Below are 15,375 nucleotides of genomic sequence, written 5' to 3'. Positions count from 1 at the left end.
AAGTTAAAGCTAGCTGTGAAATCTTGTGACTTAAGTTCTGAATTCTATATGCAATGACAAAGGGTATATGCAGATGAAAGTAATGTAACCCTGTGACGTTATTAATATTATCGTACTCCATACTTCATCCTCAGTTGTGAAAGATAAGTCCAGCACGCGTTTCCACCGTCTCTTTCTCTGCTAAGAGTGAGATCGTCTGCATTCCTCAGTTGAGCTTGGCAAGTGTGCCTCTGGCTATATGCAGTCTGTAATGTAGTAGAGAATATCTACAACTCGGCTACATTTGTCTTTTGTACACATGATATATTGATACCCCTTACCTACCATTTATACCCACATTTAGATTTTTTTTTGGTATCAACTGAAAAGTGAACATTATAGATAAAATGTTTCCTTCACTGACTGCCCACCCCAAATGAATTTCCACAGTGATGGCATCTTTGTTCAGCAGGATTTATGCAGTGATTTGCAGAAATTGTTTTGGATTTTTATTTATTTTATGAAGGTTGTGTGGAATGGAAGAAATGAAACTGGTGATACAGATGGTATTAAGAGCTAATATTTACTGTGCCCTTTCTGCATGTTAGACACCATATTAACCCTGTGCTTTCTTTGTCATATTAGTAGATCTCACAGTCATTATATAGCAGAGGCAAAGCTTAAAACCGTTGGATTTTTGGTCAGAGCAGTGAATCATATATATATGAGTCCAAATCACATATTCATTGGACTTAAGCTGATTAACTGTATATAATTATAAAGGAAAAAACAACATCAAATATGAGATTTGTTGATTCCCTCAGTTATAATTAGGAACTTTATAATGTTTGTGTGTGTACAGCTACTTCCTTCCTCCACTCCCAACATGTTCCTTCATATGGAGGGATTTTCCTGTTCCCACCACGCCCAATAAATGCTTATGGGAGATGGTATAAAGTGAGAGTTTCTCATCCAGGCTCTAGAGTAGTGCCTAGAAGCCTGTCTTAGATACTTGAGATAAAATATGGCTTCCTAAACATTTTGGTCTTCCCTTAGAGTGGGAACACCTATGAATTGACATTTCTTTTCTCAGCGTCAAGCATATGTCAGTAGTTTAGTTCTCTGGAATACACGGAGACAATCTAGTGGAAGATAAGACGACATCTGCTGTCTCTTTAGACAATTGCGTGGGGTTGCGCGGAGACGGGAGGAAGGGACCACATAGGTGAGGGGGAATCTCAATATTACTGTGAAAGAAATGCATAGGAAATGGAGGGTAGAATCTAATGTGTATGTTGGAATTGAGGCAGAAAGAAGTAGAGAACCACAGATCACAGAAATGAAACCCTTCTCAGCTGTAAAGCAATAGGCAAGAAAAACTGTTTGCATCGTAACTTGAATCAGGAGACTAGTGAAGAGAATGGCAATAGGGGGGAGGGTGGGGGAACAACCAGAGCCTACAAAGGGATAGAAAGGGGAAAGGCTCCTGTACCTTGTGGAAGAAATAAGAGGAACATGGAAAGCCAGTTAAATTTGAAAAAAAGAAAATTGGTGATGGGGGATAGGTGATAAAATTGAGGGAAAATGTGACTTGTAGTGTCCGCAGGGCCAGGGAGATGGAAGTCTAATGACCTCTTGATTGGGCTGTATATTGAGTAGCAGATGGAAGACTAGGCTTGATAGTTGCATGGATACATAGACAAGGTGGAAACCTATCTTCATTTTGGGCTGATGGGACCTGCTCAGAGAAGCTTCTAGATCCATGTAAACTCATTATAATCATTGGTTTTGACTTCACTTAAAAGAATTTTTAGATCAAAATATTCAAGTACTCAACGTGTAGGTGCTTCACACGTACCTCCAGATAGAGTTACTTACTTATCATGGTTAATCTTAAATTTATATCCATGTTAGCCCTCTTTCAAAATATTCTGTAAACACATCCTTCAAAGGGTATCTGCAGGAAGACAGATGTAAATCAACCAAGAGTGACTATCTCAGAGGATTAAGAAGAGACCAGTTATTGAGAATCAGAGGCAAATAGCTCAGCTTTGGAAAAGTTGGGTGGGTGTGAGGCTTAAGAAGAACGAACTTTGAAGTGGCCTCATGAGGTGGAAAGCCAGCGAGACAGAAGGATGCACAGGACCGCTGTCAGTTAGCGCAGGTGCTGACACGCATCAGGGTGAGGATGGGCCATAACATCTTGTAGGAGGGAGAGCCAGATTTCAATGTTATCGAGAGACAGCAATTTTTAATGTTTCAAATGAGTAAAATTAAGATTTGACAAAATTGTTTTTATTTCAGTTTCTAGAGCTGTTATATGATTTTCCAAAATGAAATCTGTAAGTGACAAAGTAGAAAATTGGCAGCCTAGAATCTAGTTGTCACTGGAGGAAGGAGGGGCCCAGGGAGTGGGGACAGTGTAAACTCTATCCATCTGGCTGCATTTCTCTCTTCTCCTGTGATGAGAGCCGCCCACCTTCCTCCCAGTGCACTGCTGTTCCTCTGGCTAATTCCAAATGAGCTATGTATCAACATGCAGAGACTGGCTGGCAGTCCTCAGAGTCTAGCTGTAGTTCTATACAAAGCTGCCTCTCTCCTTTTAGTTCTTGTCGTTAAGTCTTTCCCTTGAACTTCAGGACCACGTGTCTACTGCCTATTCAGAATCTCCATTTGGATGTACCAAAGCAACTCAGAAGTGAAGTCATAACCGTAAACCCCAGAGCTGTGCATCACATCTTATTCCCTGTCTCTGAGTTTTACTACCTGCATCCATTGCCCACAGCAAAAATCTGGGCCTCTTTCTTGATTTTCCTTCTACCTTACCTCCCACTTCAGTTAGTCGACATTCCGTTCTGTACATCATCCCTATTGCTGCTGCCTGGTTCAGGCCATCATTTCCTCTCAACTGAATTGCTACAACGGTCTCTTTACACTGTAGCCAGAATAATCTTCCTAAAGTGTAACTTTGGTCAAGTCATTCGGACCTTCGGTATCTCCTTATTGCCTTCAGGATAAAATCAGAACCACTTGCCATGATAATGGCTTTGCCCCCCTGATGTGGCACCTGTTTACCTGTTAGTTAATTTTGTAAAGACCACTTACACCTAACTGTTTGCAGTCCTTAAGGGGCTTGATCTCCCTTGTCTGTGGTCTTTTGTGTGTGCTATATTTTCTTCCTGCAAAGCTCTCTCCATTTTCCTGCCACCTTGTACTTCAGCAGCTTCAGGCTTTAGCTAAGATGTCGCTTTCTTCAGGAAACCTTCCCTGATCTCCCCGATGAGGTGTCTTGCTTGTATCTGTCTGTCGAAGCCCCTTTTACTTTACTGGATTTATCATTACTGTACTTTGCCTGTTTATTTGTCTTCTACCCCCAGAAGACTTTAAAGGTCCCTAAAGGCAAGGAGCTATACTGATCATGAGTATAGTTTCTGGCATATAGTAGGGACACAGTAAATGCTTCAGTTTTTTTCTCTTTAAATAAATTGTGGTAAAATATACATAATATAAAATTTTCCTTTTTAACCATTTAAGTGTACACTTCAGTGGTATTGAGTACATTCACATTGTTGTGCAACCATCACTACTGTCCATCTCCAGAACTTTTTCATCATCCCAAACTGAAACTCTGTACGCATTAAACAGTAACTCCCCCATTGCTCCTTCCCCCCAGCTCCTGGTAACCACTGTTCTACTTTTTGTCCCTATGCCTTTGACTATAGGTACCGCATATAAGTGGAATCATACAATATTTGTCCTTTTGTGTCTGGTTTATCTCACTTAGCATAATGTCCTCAAGGTTCATCCATGTTGTAGCATGTGTCAGAATTTCCTTCCCATTTAAGGCTGAATAATATTCCATTGTATGTATATAGCACATTTTATTTATCCATTCATCTGTCTGTTGGTATTTGGGTTGATTCCGCCTTTTCGCTATCGTGAATAATGCTGCTGTGAGCATGGGTGTACAAATATCTGTTTGAGTCCCTGCTTCAAGTTCCATTGGGTATGTACCTAAAAGTGGGATTGCTGAACCTTATGGCAATTCTGTGTTTAATTTTTTGAGGAAGCGCCGTACTGTTTTCCGCAGCAGCACAAGAGTTCCAGTTTCTCCCCATTCTCCAACTGTTGTTATTTTCTGTTTTGCTTCATTTTATAATAGCCATCCTAACGAGTGTGAAGTGGTGTCTCATTGGGGTTTTGATTTCCATTTCCCTAATGATTAGTGATGTTGAGCATCTTTATATGTGGTTATTGGCCATTTGTATATCTTCTTTGGAGAATGTCTATTCAAGTCCTTTGACCATTATTTATTTATTTATTTTTAAATTTATTTATTTATTTATTTGTTTATTTATTTATGGCTGCATTGGGTCTTCGTTGCTGCCCGTAGGCTTTCTCAAGTTGCGGCGAGTGGGGGCTACTCTTCATTTGTGGTGCGTGGACTTCTCATTGTGGTGGCTTCTCTTTGTTGCAGAGCACGGGCTCTAGGTGCTCGGGCTTCCGTAGCTGTGGCACGCGGCCTCAGTAGCTGTGGCTCGTGGGCTCTAGAGCACAGGCTCAGTAGTTGTGGCGCACGGGCTTAGTTGCTCCACGGCGTGTGGGATCTTCCTGGACCAGGGCTCGAACCTGTGTCCCCTGCATCGGCAGGTGGATTCTTAACCACTGCACCACCCAGGAAGTCCTGACCATTTTTTAAATTAGGGTTTTTTTTGGTTGTTGTTGTTTTTGTTGTTGTAGGAATTCTTTATATATTCTGAGTATTAATCCCTTATGAAATACATGATTTGCAAGTATTTTGTCTCATTCTGTGGGTTGCCTTTTCACTCTCTTGATAGTGTCCTTTGATGCAGAAAAGTTTTTAATTTTGATGATGTGCAATATATCTATTTTTTCTTTTATTTCTGTGGTTTTGGTGTCATATGCAAGAAATCATTGCCAACTCCAATTTCGTGAAGCTTTCCCCCTATGTTTTCTTCTAAGAATTTTATAATTTTAGCTCTTACATTTAGATATTTGATCCATTTTGAGTTAATTTTTGTATACGGTATAATAAGGTAAGGGTCCAACTTCATTGTTTCACATTGGGTATCCGATCTTCCCAGCGCCATTGGTTGAAGACTGTTCTTTCCCCCATTGAATGGCCTTGGCACCCTTTTTGAAAATCATTTGACCGTATATGTGAGGATTTGTTTCTAGGCTCTCTAATGTGTTCCATTGGTCTGTATGTCTGTCTTTATGCCAGTACCACACTGCTTTGGTTAGTGTATCTTTGTAGTAATTTTTGATATCAGAAAATATGAGTCCTCCAACTTGTTCTTTTTTAAGTCTGACAAGTTTTTAATACTACTTGCTATTTGATCCTCCTTCTAACATTTTTTGTGTACTCCCGCCTATAGTGTTTCCCTTAACAACTCCTCCTAGATGACTTCTCTTCCTTCATCTCCGTCATAACCTCACTCCAGTGCCCGTTTTCTTTCCCTTTTCCACCCCCTTTTCCTTAATTTAGAGTCATCTTTAGTGTGTTCAAGCCACAACTGACATTTTAAGGTCTTAATACTGCTGGGTGACCAACAGAAGGGAGCCCTAATCATCGATTTCTCCCAACTTTGAGTCTGGTTCAATCTCTTTCAGAATTCTCAGGGCTAAAAGTCACATTTATTGTTATGATGGATGAGGTGTATTGCCTAAGAGACTGTGTGGCATAGTGAAAAAGCATTATATTGGAGGCCAAGAGACCTGTGCCCTAGCTCTGCATCTGTCACCAATTAGCAGTTAGACAACTCAGCCTCTCTTACTTAACTTACTGTTAAATTTTCTTATCTGTAAAGTTAAGGAAAGTTGGACTAGATGGTCTCTAAATTCCTTCTAAATCTAAAAAGTTTATTTTTATTTTTAGTCCTCAGAAGGAGGAGGAATTTAAGCTGGTTTTAGAGATGAATGGAATTTAGATGAGAAAGAGAGAAAGACTTCGGGAGATTTAAAATAAGAAAATGAAAGTGTGTTTAGGAGTCAACGAAAACAACGGTGACCATTTATTAAGTGATGCTGGGTCAATTGGAGACCCACGTAGAAAAAAAAATGAACCTCGACCTCTATCTCGCACAATATTCAAAAATCAGTTCCAGATTATGTGAAGTCTAAATAAGAAAGGTAAAACAAAAAAGCTTCTAGAAGAAAATTTAGGCTAATAGCTGCATGACTTTGGGATAAACAAAGATCTCTTTATAACAACAACAACAACAAAAAACATGAAAGGGAAGGTTGATAGATTGGATTTCAGTAAAATTAAGAACTACTTTTTATCAAAAGACACCATTAAGAAAGTAAAAAGGAGAAAAATATTTGAAATATATCTGACAAAAGACTTGTATGGGGAATGTGCAAAGAACTCCGACAGATCAATAAGAAAATGCAGATGACTCTAGAAAAAAGTGTGCACAGATTGAAACTGGCGTTCCACAAAGGAGGATTTCTAAATGGGCAGTAAACGTATGAAAAGGTGCTCAGTGTCGTCAGAGAAAAGCAAATTAAAACTCCAGTGAGTTAACAAACACATGGAAAAATGCTCAACATAATTAGTCATTAGAAAAATGCAAATCAAAACCACAGTGAGATACTGCTTCACACCCTCTAAGATGGCTGTTAAAAAAAATAATAATGAGGGCTTCCTGGTCGCGCAGTGGTTGGGAGTCCGCCTGCCGCTGCAGAGGACGCGGGTTCGTGCCCCGGTCCGGGAAGATCCCACATGCCGCGGAGCGGCTGGGCCCGTGAGCTATGGCCGCTGAGCCTGCGCGTCGGGAACCTGTGCTTCGCAACGGGAGAGGCCACAACAGTGAGAGGCCCGCGTAACGCAAAAAAAAAAAATAATAATAATAATGAGAGGAAAATATATGTTGGCTAAGATGTAAAGAAATTGGAACCTTGCTTATATTGCTGGTGAGAGTGCAAAGTGGTTTAGCCTCTGTGGAAAAACAATTTGGCATTTCCTCAAAAAATAAAGCTTAGAGTTACCATGTGACCCTGCAGTTCCACTCCTACGTGTATACTTAAAAGAATTAAAAACAGGGACTAAGGGACTTCCCTGGCGGTCTAGTGGTTGGGACTTTGCCTTCCAATGCAGGGGGTGAGGGTTGGATACCTGGTCGGGGACCTGGGAGCTGGGGTCGCACACGCCTCGCAGCCGAAGAGCCAAGACATAGAACAGAGGCAGTGTTGTGGCAAGTTCAGTAAAGACTTTAGAAATGGTCCACATCAGGGCCTCCCTGGTGGCGCAGGCGGGTGAGAACCCGCCTGCCAACACAGGGTACACGGGTTCGAGCCCTGGCCCAGGAAGATCCCACGTGCCGCGGAGCAACTCAGCCCGTGCGCCACAACTACTAAGCCTGCGCTCTAGAGCCTGCGAGCCACAACTACTGAAGCCCCTGTGCCTAGAGCCTGTGCTCTGCAACAGGAGAAGCCACTGCAACGAGAAGCCCGTGCACCGCAACGAAGAGTAGACCCCGCTCGCCGCAACTAGAGAAAGCCTGCGCACAGCAACGAAGACCCACTGCAGCCAAAAATAAATCAATAAATTTATTATTTTTTTTTAAAAAAAAGGAAGAAATGGTTCACATCAAAAAAAACCAGGGACGAACTAAAATAAGTACATGTGCATGCACTGTTGACAATAGCCAAGAAGTGGAAAGACCTCCCCCCTCAGTTGTTCCTCAGTGGATGGATGAATAAACAGATCATGATACAGACATATATTGAAACATTATTCATCCATAGAAAGGAGTGAAGAACTGATACATGCTACAATGAGGATGAAAGAAGCCAAACATGAAAGGTTACATACTGTATGATTCCATTTATATGAATTTCTGGAATAGATCAATCAATAGATTATAAAGACAGAACACAGCCTGATGGGTGCCAGGAGCTGGGGGGTTGGGTGAGTGCAGGGGAGGGGAATGGAGAGAAACTGGTTAACGGGTAAAGGGTTTTACTTTGGAGTGATGGAAATGTTTTGGAACTAGATAGAAGCGGTCGTTGCAGTATGTTGTGAATGTACCAATTGCCGCGGAGTTGTTCGCTTTAAAGTGGTTAATTCCACCTCGGTAAATTTTATAAACACCATGAGCTATCACTATACGTATGCTCACTAGAATGGGTAAAAATTAAGAGGGCTGTCATTGCCAAGTGTTGGTGAAGATGTAGAGCAACTGGAACCCTCTTATCTCGCTGGTAGAAGTATCACTAAAGCTAAATAAACGTATGCTCTCTTCTGAGCCCAGCATTCCACTCCTGCCTATGTGCTGGAAAGAGAAGAGCACATATGGCCACCAACAGGCGTGCACACAAAGGTACTTAGCAGCTTTCATTCATAATAGCCTGAAACTATAAACAACCTAAATGTCCAGCAAAGTAGAACGGGTAAATAAATTGTATGTTCCTACATGGAATACCACAGAGCAATAAAAAGAATGAACTGCTGCTACACACGCCAGTAAAGATGAATTTCACAAGTAATGTTGAATGAAAGAAGCCAGATTTTGAAGAGTATATTTTATCTTCTGCTAAGGCCAAACTAATCTATGGTGGTAGATGTCAGAAGCGCTTTTGCTGGGCAGGGGTGGTTGTGGTGGTCTTTGACGGGGGAGCTCAAGAGAGCCATCTGGGGTGCTGGAGACATATCTTCTGTATCTTGATCTAAGTGGTGGTTACGCAGGTGTATACATATTACAAACTAATCTGTGCGCTTAAGATTCGTATACACTTTATTGTTCTACCTTTAAAAAAAATACTAGAAAATTAAAACAAAAACCAGTCGCCAGAGTAGATGTTCTTGCAGGGAAGCAGTAGAAAAGCATGTTTGTGAAGTATAAGGTTGTAGATGAATATCTGAGAAGTGTAAGGTTGTAGAAAGCCTTGAATGGCAGTGAAATGGCAGAAGTCTGGATTCTTTTCTGTAACTCCAGTAGCTTCGAGGGAGGAAAATGACAAAATGGAAGCAGATTTTTTAGGGAAACGGATCTTTGGAGATGTGCCTGGTGGGCTGAGGACTGGTCCACAGGTGGGAGGCTATTGCAGTAGGACCTGAATTAGGTTGAAAATGGAAACTCTGAAGGAAGAAGAACTAGTGAGGCTGGTGACTGGTTGGGCAAGGACAGCAAAGGATGACGGGGCAAAGATGACTGAAGGTCCACGCTAGATGGCTGGAAAAACGATGGTCCCCATCACAGAATTAAGAAAGCCAAGTGGAGGACTCCGTCTTGGAAGCGAAAAGATGAGTGGTTTTAAATGCTTTAATTGTGAAGTGGTGACAGGCAGTTGTGGGGCTCAGAAGAGCAATCAGGGCTGATGATAGAAATCTGAAAATCACCCACATACAGATTATTTTGAGTAGATGAGATTCCTAAAAGGAGGAGTGATGCAGAGAGATTGCAGAAAACCAGCCCTTACAGAAGAAAAAGGTGGTAGGGGAAGAACCAGGATAGAACCAGGGTATCAGAAGAGAACCAGAATCGCTTAAGCCAAATGAAGAGAGAGTGGGGGGGGGATGAAGATGTAAAGGGAGAAAATACAGAAGTAGGAGAGGAAAAGTGAAGATTGAGAATGTGTTGGAGACCCTTGATCGTTGAGGGAACCTGGAGAAGGCAGGAGGAAACAAAGGCAGAGGACTTAGCCTAGGATGGCTTTACCTATGAAGAGCCCAGGTGTGTACAGTCAGGTTACAAGACTTTGTCAGCATCTGCAGTGACTTCCTCTTGCAGTATTCTCTGTCCTCTAAGTAGGGTGACCCAGGGTTGAGGATGAGTGTGGCTGTGGGAACCAAGGAGTCCCAAGTATTTGGACCAGTTATGCGTTCCAGGCATAATCGTATTCTCTGTGAGAAGAATACGAAAGAAGTTTAACACACCACTCATGCTCCTAGGGATTTATATGGTGCAGTTAGAGAATGACTGAGAGCCAAAGCCAGTGTGAATAAGATGTCTTGAACCCTGACTTTGTCATTTTCTAGCTGTGTAACTTTGGCCAAGCTCCGTTAGGACTCTGTGCCTCTTCTTCCTCATCTGTTAAAAGGGGATAATAATAGTATCTACCTCATAGGCTGTTCTGGAGATTAAACGAGTTAATACAAACAAGGCGCTTGGAACAATACCTGAAACATAGCAAGTATGTGATAAGTGCTAGCTAAGAGATCACGATAAAGCTGTCGGAGTTCACAAGGGGAAAATAATTCGTAAGGGCTGGGGCTGATGGGAAGATTCTTCGGAGGAGTAGGGATTTACGGGAGGCAGTTCAGGGACTGATAAGAGGAAAGGAATTTTAGGTTTGGGGGAAACAGTGGGAGTAAAGTCTTAGATCAGTAAAACCATTGGCATTTGCGTGCGGTTTACTTGAACCAGACTGTTCCTGTTGCGGAGTAGTGGGAGTCAGGCTGGGACAGGCAGAGGGGTCACTGATATTTGTCAGAACAAAAGAAGTCTGGGTTGGGGGAGTCAGAGCTCTTTGTGTGTTTTTTCCTGGCCCTGTGACTTTGGGCACGTTACCTCATCTCTTCAGACTGCAAGTTTCCCAATTCTTAAAATGAAGTGGACTGGATCTATAAAATCCCTCGCAGCTCTAGAATCGCATGCCTCACACATGAAAAGGATTTCTTCGACCCCATCGTCTGAGGAATGGTGTTTTGTGTGTGTGCAGCATGGAGCTGACTTGCGGTTCTGGCCTCGTCAGTGCCAGGCTGTAACCGAGTGAGCTGATCAGCCCATGTGGATACCACACACTGCCTTTCGCAGCCATCACCACCACTGGAAAACTCTGGGCTCTCTGCGGGGGTATTTATGAAAAGAGCCCTTGGGTATTTCACTCCCAGATTATTTAGCGCCAACTCTACTACTGTTCTCTTAAGGAGCCTCAAGCTTTATGGATGCTAGCCTTGGAGTGGACCCTGAGGGCTAAGTAGGAGGGAAAGAACTGTGTTTAGCCGTTAAAAAAATGTCCCAGATTGTCTTTGTGAAGCTCATAAAACAAAAGGAAGAAGCAGCACCACGAGCGCCAGATGAACTGCCAGTGAAGCCCTAAAGCTTTCGTGGGAAGAGTCCCATTGCTTTGACATTAGGGAGCCCCCTGTTCCAAGGTGTGTATTTCAATAACCTAGGACTCTGTATACACATAAATGAAAATGGGCTTTTCAGATACCATGCTTAGAAGTCTTTGGCTCTAGTATGGCACTACTTCAGTTTCTCTGTTTAGAAAGGAATTTGGTTTGTGATTCATTTCTCACTTCCTGTCCTTCTGGCGTGAGCCCCGCTCGGGGGCCTTTCTGCTGTCGTTCACCCTGCAGTGCTGCAGGGCTCTTGCATCAGAGGAAGGTCTCTAAGATTCCTCTCCCATTTGCTTTTCCTGTTGCTGAGTGGGAGGTACGTAGAGCAATAGCTTCCCTCTCCATGAAGAAAAGTGCTTTGTGTTTGTCCCTGGCACGAGCTTGGTCATTAGAGCAGGTACTTCTGGACTTTTATACTGGATGGATTTTACAAACCTTGGTGAATTGAAAAAGAACTTGAAACAGAAGAGCCAAAGCAAATAGAAGCATTTCTGTCTATATTTTTGTGCCTCCAAAGTTTTGAAGGGTTTAGTGTTTTCAGAAACTGAAATTTGAAAAGAGAGGCAGTTTACCCTTGCGTTGTCCTTGGAAAAAGAGTGTTTCTTTAGGGAGCAGAGTTCTAGGAAAGGAAGATGACTTGAGCATATAAGGATTCCAAAGCTAATAGGTGCCTCTCGGTCATGTTAAACATACCTTATTCATTTAGAATAGAAATTACTTGAGGGTATGGAATATATATATTTTTAATGTTGTCTATAAGAAAACCACTTTATTTTTTATTGAAGTATGGTTGCTATACAATATTATATAAGTTAACAGGCGTACGGTATAGTGAGTCACAATTTTTAAAGGTTACGTTCCATTTATAGTTATTATAAAATATTGGTTATATTCCCCATGTTGTACAATATGTCCGTGTAGCCTATTTTATACCTAATAGTTTGTACCTCTTAATCCCTTTATTGCCCCTCTCCTCCTTCCCTTTCCCCACTGGTAACCACTAGTTTGTTCTTTATATCTGTGTCTGCTTTTTTTTTGTTATATTCACTAGTTTTTGCTGTATTTTTTAGATTCCACATATAAGTGCTATCATACAGTATTTGTCTTTGTCTGACTTATTTCACTAAGCACAGAGGGTATGGAATATATCTTTGTAGCTGTACGTGGTTCCTAACTGTGAGCTGCATCTAAGTCAATAATAAAAACTAGCCATTCAGGAGACTCCCATGTTCTAATCTCCTTGGCTGCTCATTCCCCTGAGGGGTGGTGATGGACATTGCCTCGTCCATTCATGCCACAGACTTTCTGAAGAGAAAAATACCCATGTCATGGGAGAAACTATGTGTTGCGAAGGTTGTGACTAAAGGTTGAGAGTGAGATGGTTTGGTCTGGCCTCTTTTTAGAGCAGCGATTGATTAATGCTGTCTGTGTTGCCGTTTCTTCCAGAGCTGACCTGTCCTGGACGCAGCATAACTAACGAAGCTGCTGCAGGATGAGAAGATGGCAGCGCGGCTGCTCGCACCACCAGGCCCTGATAGTTTCAAGCCTTTCACCCCTGAGTCACTGGCAAACATTGAGAGGCGCATTGCCGAGAGCAAGCTCAAGAAACCGCCAAAGGCCGATGGCAGTCATCGGGAAGATGATGAGGACAGCAAGCCCAAGCCAAACAGTGACCTGGAAGCAGGGAAGAGTTTGCCTTTCATCTATGGGGACATCCCCCAAGGCCTGGTTGCGGTTCCCCTGGAGGACTTTGACCCATACTATTTGACGCAGAAAGTGAGTTGGAGGAGACGGAGCAGCAGCTTCAGATACCCCGCTCCTAACAGGCTCAGGGGGGATGGGGGGAAAGAGCTGTGTCTTTGCCAGAGTTTGGATAAGTACTTAGCCTTTTGTTTCAGTTCCAGTTGACGGATTCTTTTTTGGTTTAATTGCTGCTAAGGGTCATTTGTGGGTCTTGGCACTTTTCAGTCTGTTAATAAGACTTCTGGTTTTGGCTCCTTTAACTGATTTGACAGTAGAAAAAGATTGATTTAAAAAAGGGGAGGGGGCTTCCCAGGTGACGCAGTGGTTGAGAGTCCGCCTGCCGATGCAGGGGACGCGGGTTCGTGCCCCGGTCCGGGAAGATCCCACATGCCGCGGAGCGGCTGGGCCTGTGAGCCATGGCCGCTGAGCCTGCGCGTCCGGAGCCTGTGCTCCGCAACGGGAGAGGTCACAACAGGGAGAGGCCCGCGTACCGCAAAAAAAAAAAAAAAAAAAAAAAAAAAAAAAGTGGGGGGGGGCATAAATGGGAGTGTTTTAATAGAGTACAAGAAAGATGGCATAGTGAGAGACGGCACAGCCCTGTAGAATCTTGTTCACACATTCAGAATTCTATCTTTATATATAAAGATGATGTTACTATCGCAGCATCAACAGAGCCTGTTGTTAATATAATGGAGATGATGGCTTTGTCTGCTTACCTAACCCCCTTTGTGACATTAGATCATAGCCTTTGGGGACAAGAATAGAATAGAGTAAACCAAACTGGGCCAATGAGGAGACCAGGTCTGTAGCCTTGTTATACAGTTGTCTGTATTCAGCGAATACTGATTCTTACATAGAGTCAATTCTGTTATTCCTGCTAGTAAGAAGCATGAGTGAAAGAAATACCAATCTTCATTTTGCCAAGAGTTTCAAATTTCCCGGACAAATGTTTGACCAAACCTTGGGTTTCTTTCTCACGATTATCTTTTGAAACTAGGCAACAGGTAATGAAGCAGAGCCCCCAGTTAATCCGGTGGCCAAGTAATTAGCCATTGAATACTGAAGACTGACATCAGATACCATTTTAGGGATCCCCCATTTGACAGATGTCATTTAAAGAATTAAATCCATAGGTGTTTCCAGATGAAGGGTAAAAAGGCTTTGTGTAATTATATATTAACAAATATAAAGCTTAACTAAACTGCCTTTATTAACAAAACTGTCTTATAAACTGCCGTTAACTAAATTGCCTTTTAGTCTTTCAGTTATGGAAGAAATTTCTGTTTCTTTGTCTTAATAATGGGACAGAAGTAAGACTTGAGGCGAATAGATCTCTTGATTTAGCTATAGTTGTGGAGGCATCTTAGGTCTGAATGGCAAAACTAGTTAAGACGTTGTCTACAGAAAATGGCCCTTCACCCTGGTACTTCTGTTGCAGCTCAGAACAGCTACGTAATAGGAAAAAGTAGAATCAGTAGCCTGTAACTTCCACTGGGAAATTTAGAATGTTTAAGGAACAAAACATGATATGATATAAAGAAAAGTAGACTAGAAGTAAGAAATCTTCACTCTACCGTAATTCACCATGTTTATTATTTATAGTTTCCTTCCTTAGTATGTGTATTTTTCAAGCTACCACAAATAGTTCATGGGAAGAGAAAGTAGTAGATAAAGAAAAAAAATCTCAGAACTAGTTCATGTCCTTGAGCAAGTCATTTCACCTCTCTGGGCTTAAATTTCTCATGTAGGAATTGAGAAGTTGGACAAGACTTCTAAGGACGTTTTCAAATGTCAAATTCTGGGGCTAAGTAAGTTTCCATAAACTGTCATTGATTTCCTTACTTACTTATCCTTTTTTTTAAAATCTAACTATTTAATCTGGGCCTTTACTGAATGGGGGTAGGTGGGTGAGGAAGGAGACAAGGTTTTAGCTTTCTGGGTTAGTGAGTAAGGGAACATGGAATCTTGCACTGTTTTTAAAAAAATATTTCGTTGATTGTAAAATTTTGAAATATTTTAAGATATATTTCCCTCCTCTTTCCTGCCCTTGCGTCCTTAGTCTTTTTAGAGGTAAAAAGAAATAACAAAACACAGAGTTTAGGTCGTGCCTACTGAGATAAGTTTGGCCAACTGGTGTAACTTTTTCAGAAAATACTCTTATGGCAATAAGCAGATAGGTAAAGCCCTTCGGACTCTGGCCTTTCAGGTGCCTGAAACCTCTTTGCTTTTATTTGAACTATTTGTTTTTCTAACTCAGATGCAAATTAAACTTCCTTTTCTTAAGCCTGACTAATATATGAAAAATGTAGAGAGCTCTTCATTGTCAGAGCCTAGTTTTCCTTTGCTTGCCTTTTTCCCTGCTTCCCGCCTTATAGACAGCCTCTTTCCATTCCCAGTGCCTTAGATTTCGGTGCTCCTAGCTTGGGAGTGAGGACCCACAGAGAGTGGTCTCTGGCGCTAATGGGGACTCTTCTCCGGGTTAGGCCAGCTGTTGATGGCACTCCAGTAGGGGACTGGCTCTTCATGATAGAAAATCTGACTTCAGCCTTTGGCCTCACCAC

At 42.1% G+C, this 15,375-nt stretch overlaps 1 protein-coding gene across 8 annotated transcripts in view; it reads left to right on the top strand.

Annotated features, from left to right (window-relative positions):
* The window catches only part of SCN8A (sodium voltage-gated channel alpha subunit 8), a 177,849-nt gene that overhangs the window by 47,075 nt on the left and 115,399 nt on the right, over positions 1-15,375 (top strand). For all 8 annotated transcript variants that reach the window (XM_060306862.1, XM_060306865.1, XM_070046498.1 and 5 more), the window contains exon 2: positions 12,518-12,847. In XM_060306862.1, coding sequence (XP_060162845.1) covers positions 12,572-12,847 — 276 coding nt within the window. In that variant the 5' untranslated portion in view covers positions 12,518-12,571. The remainder of the gene's footprint in view (positions 1-12,517; positions 12,848-15,375) is intronic.

The sequence above is a fragment of the Globicephala melas genome, chromosome 10 (genome assembly GCF_963455315.2).
Source record: "Globicephala melas chromosome 10, mGloMel1.2, whole genome shotgun sequence".
NCBI classification, from domain to species: Eukaryota; Metazoa; Chordata; class Mammalia; order Artiodactyla; family Delphinidae; genus Globicephala; species Globicephala melas.
The sequence above is the reverse complement of the archived record's forward strand: the minus strand, read 5'-3'. Positions and strand labels throughout refer to the sequence as shown.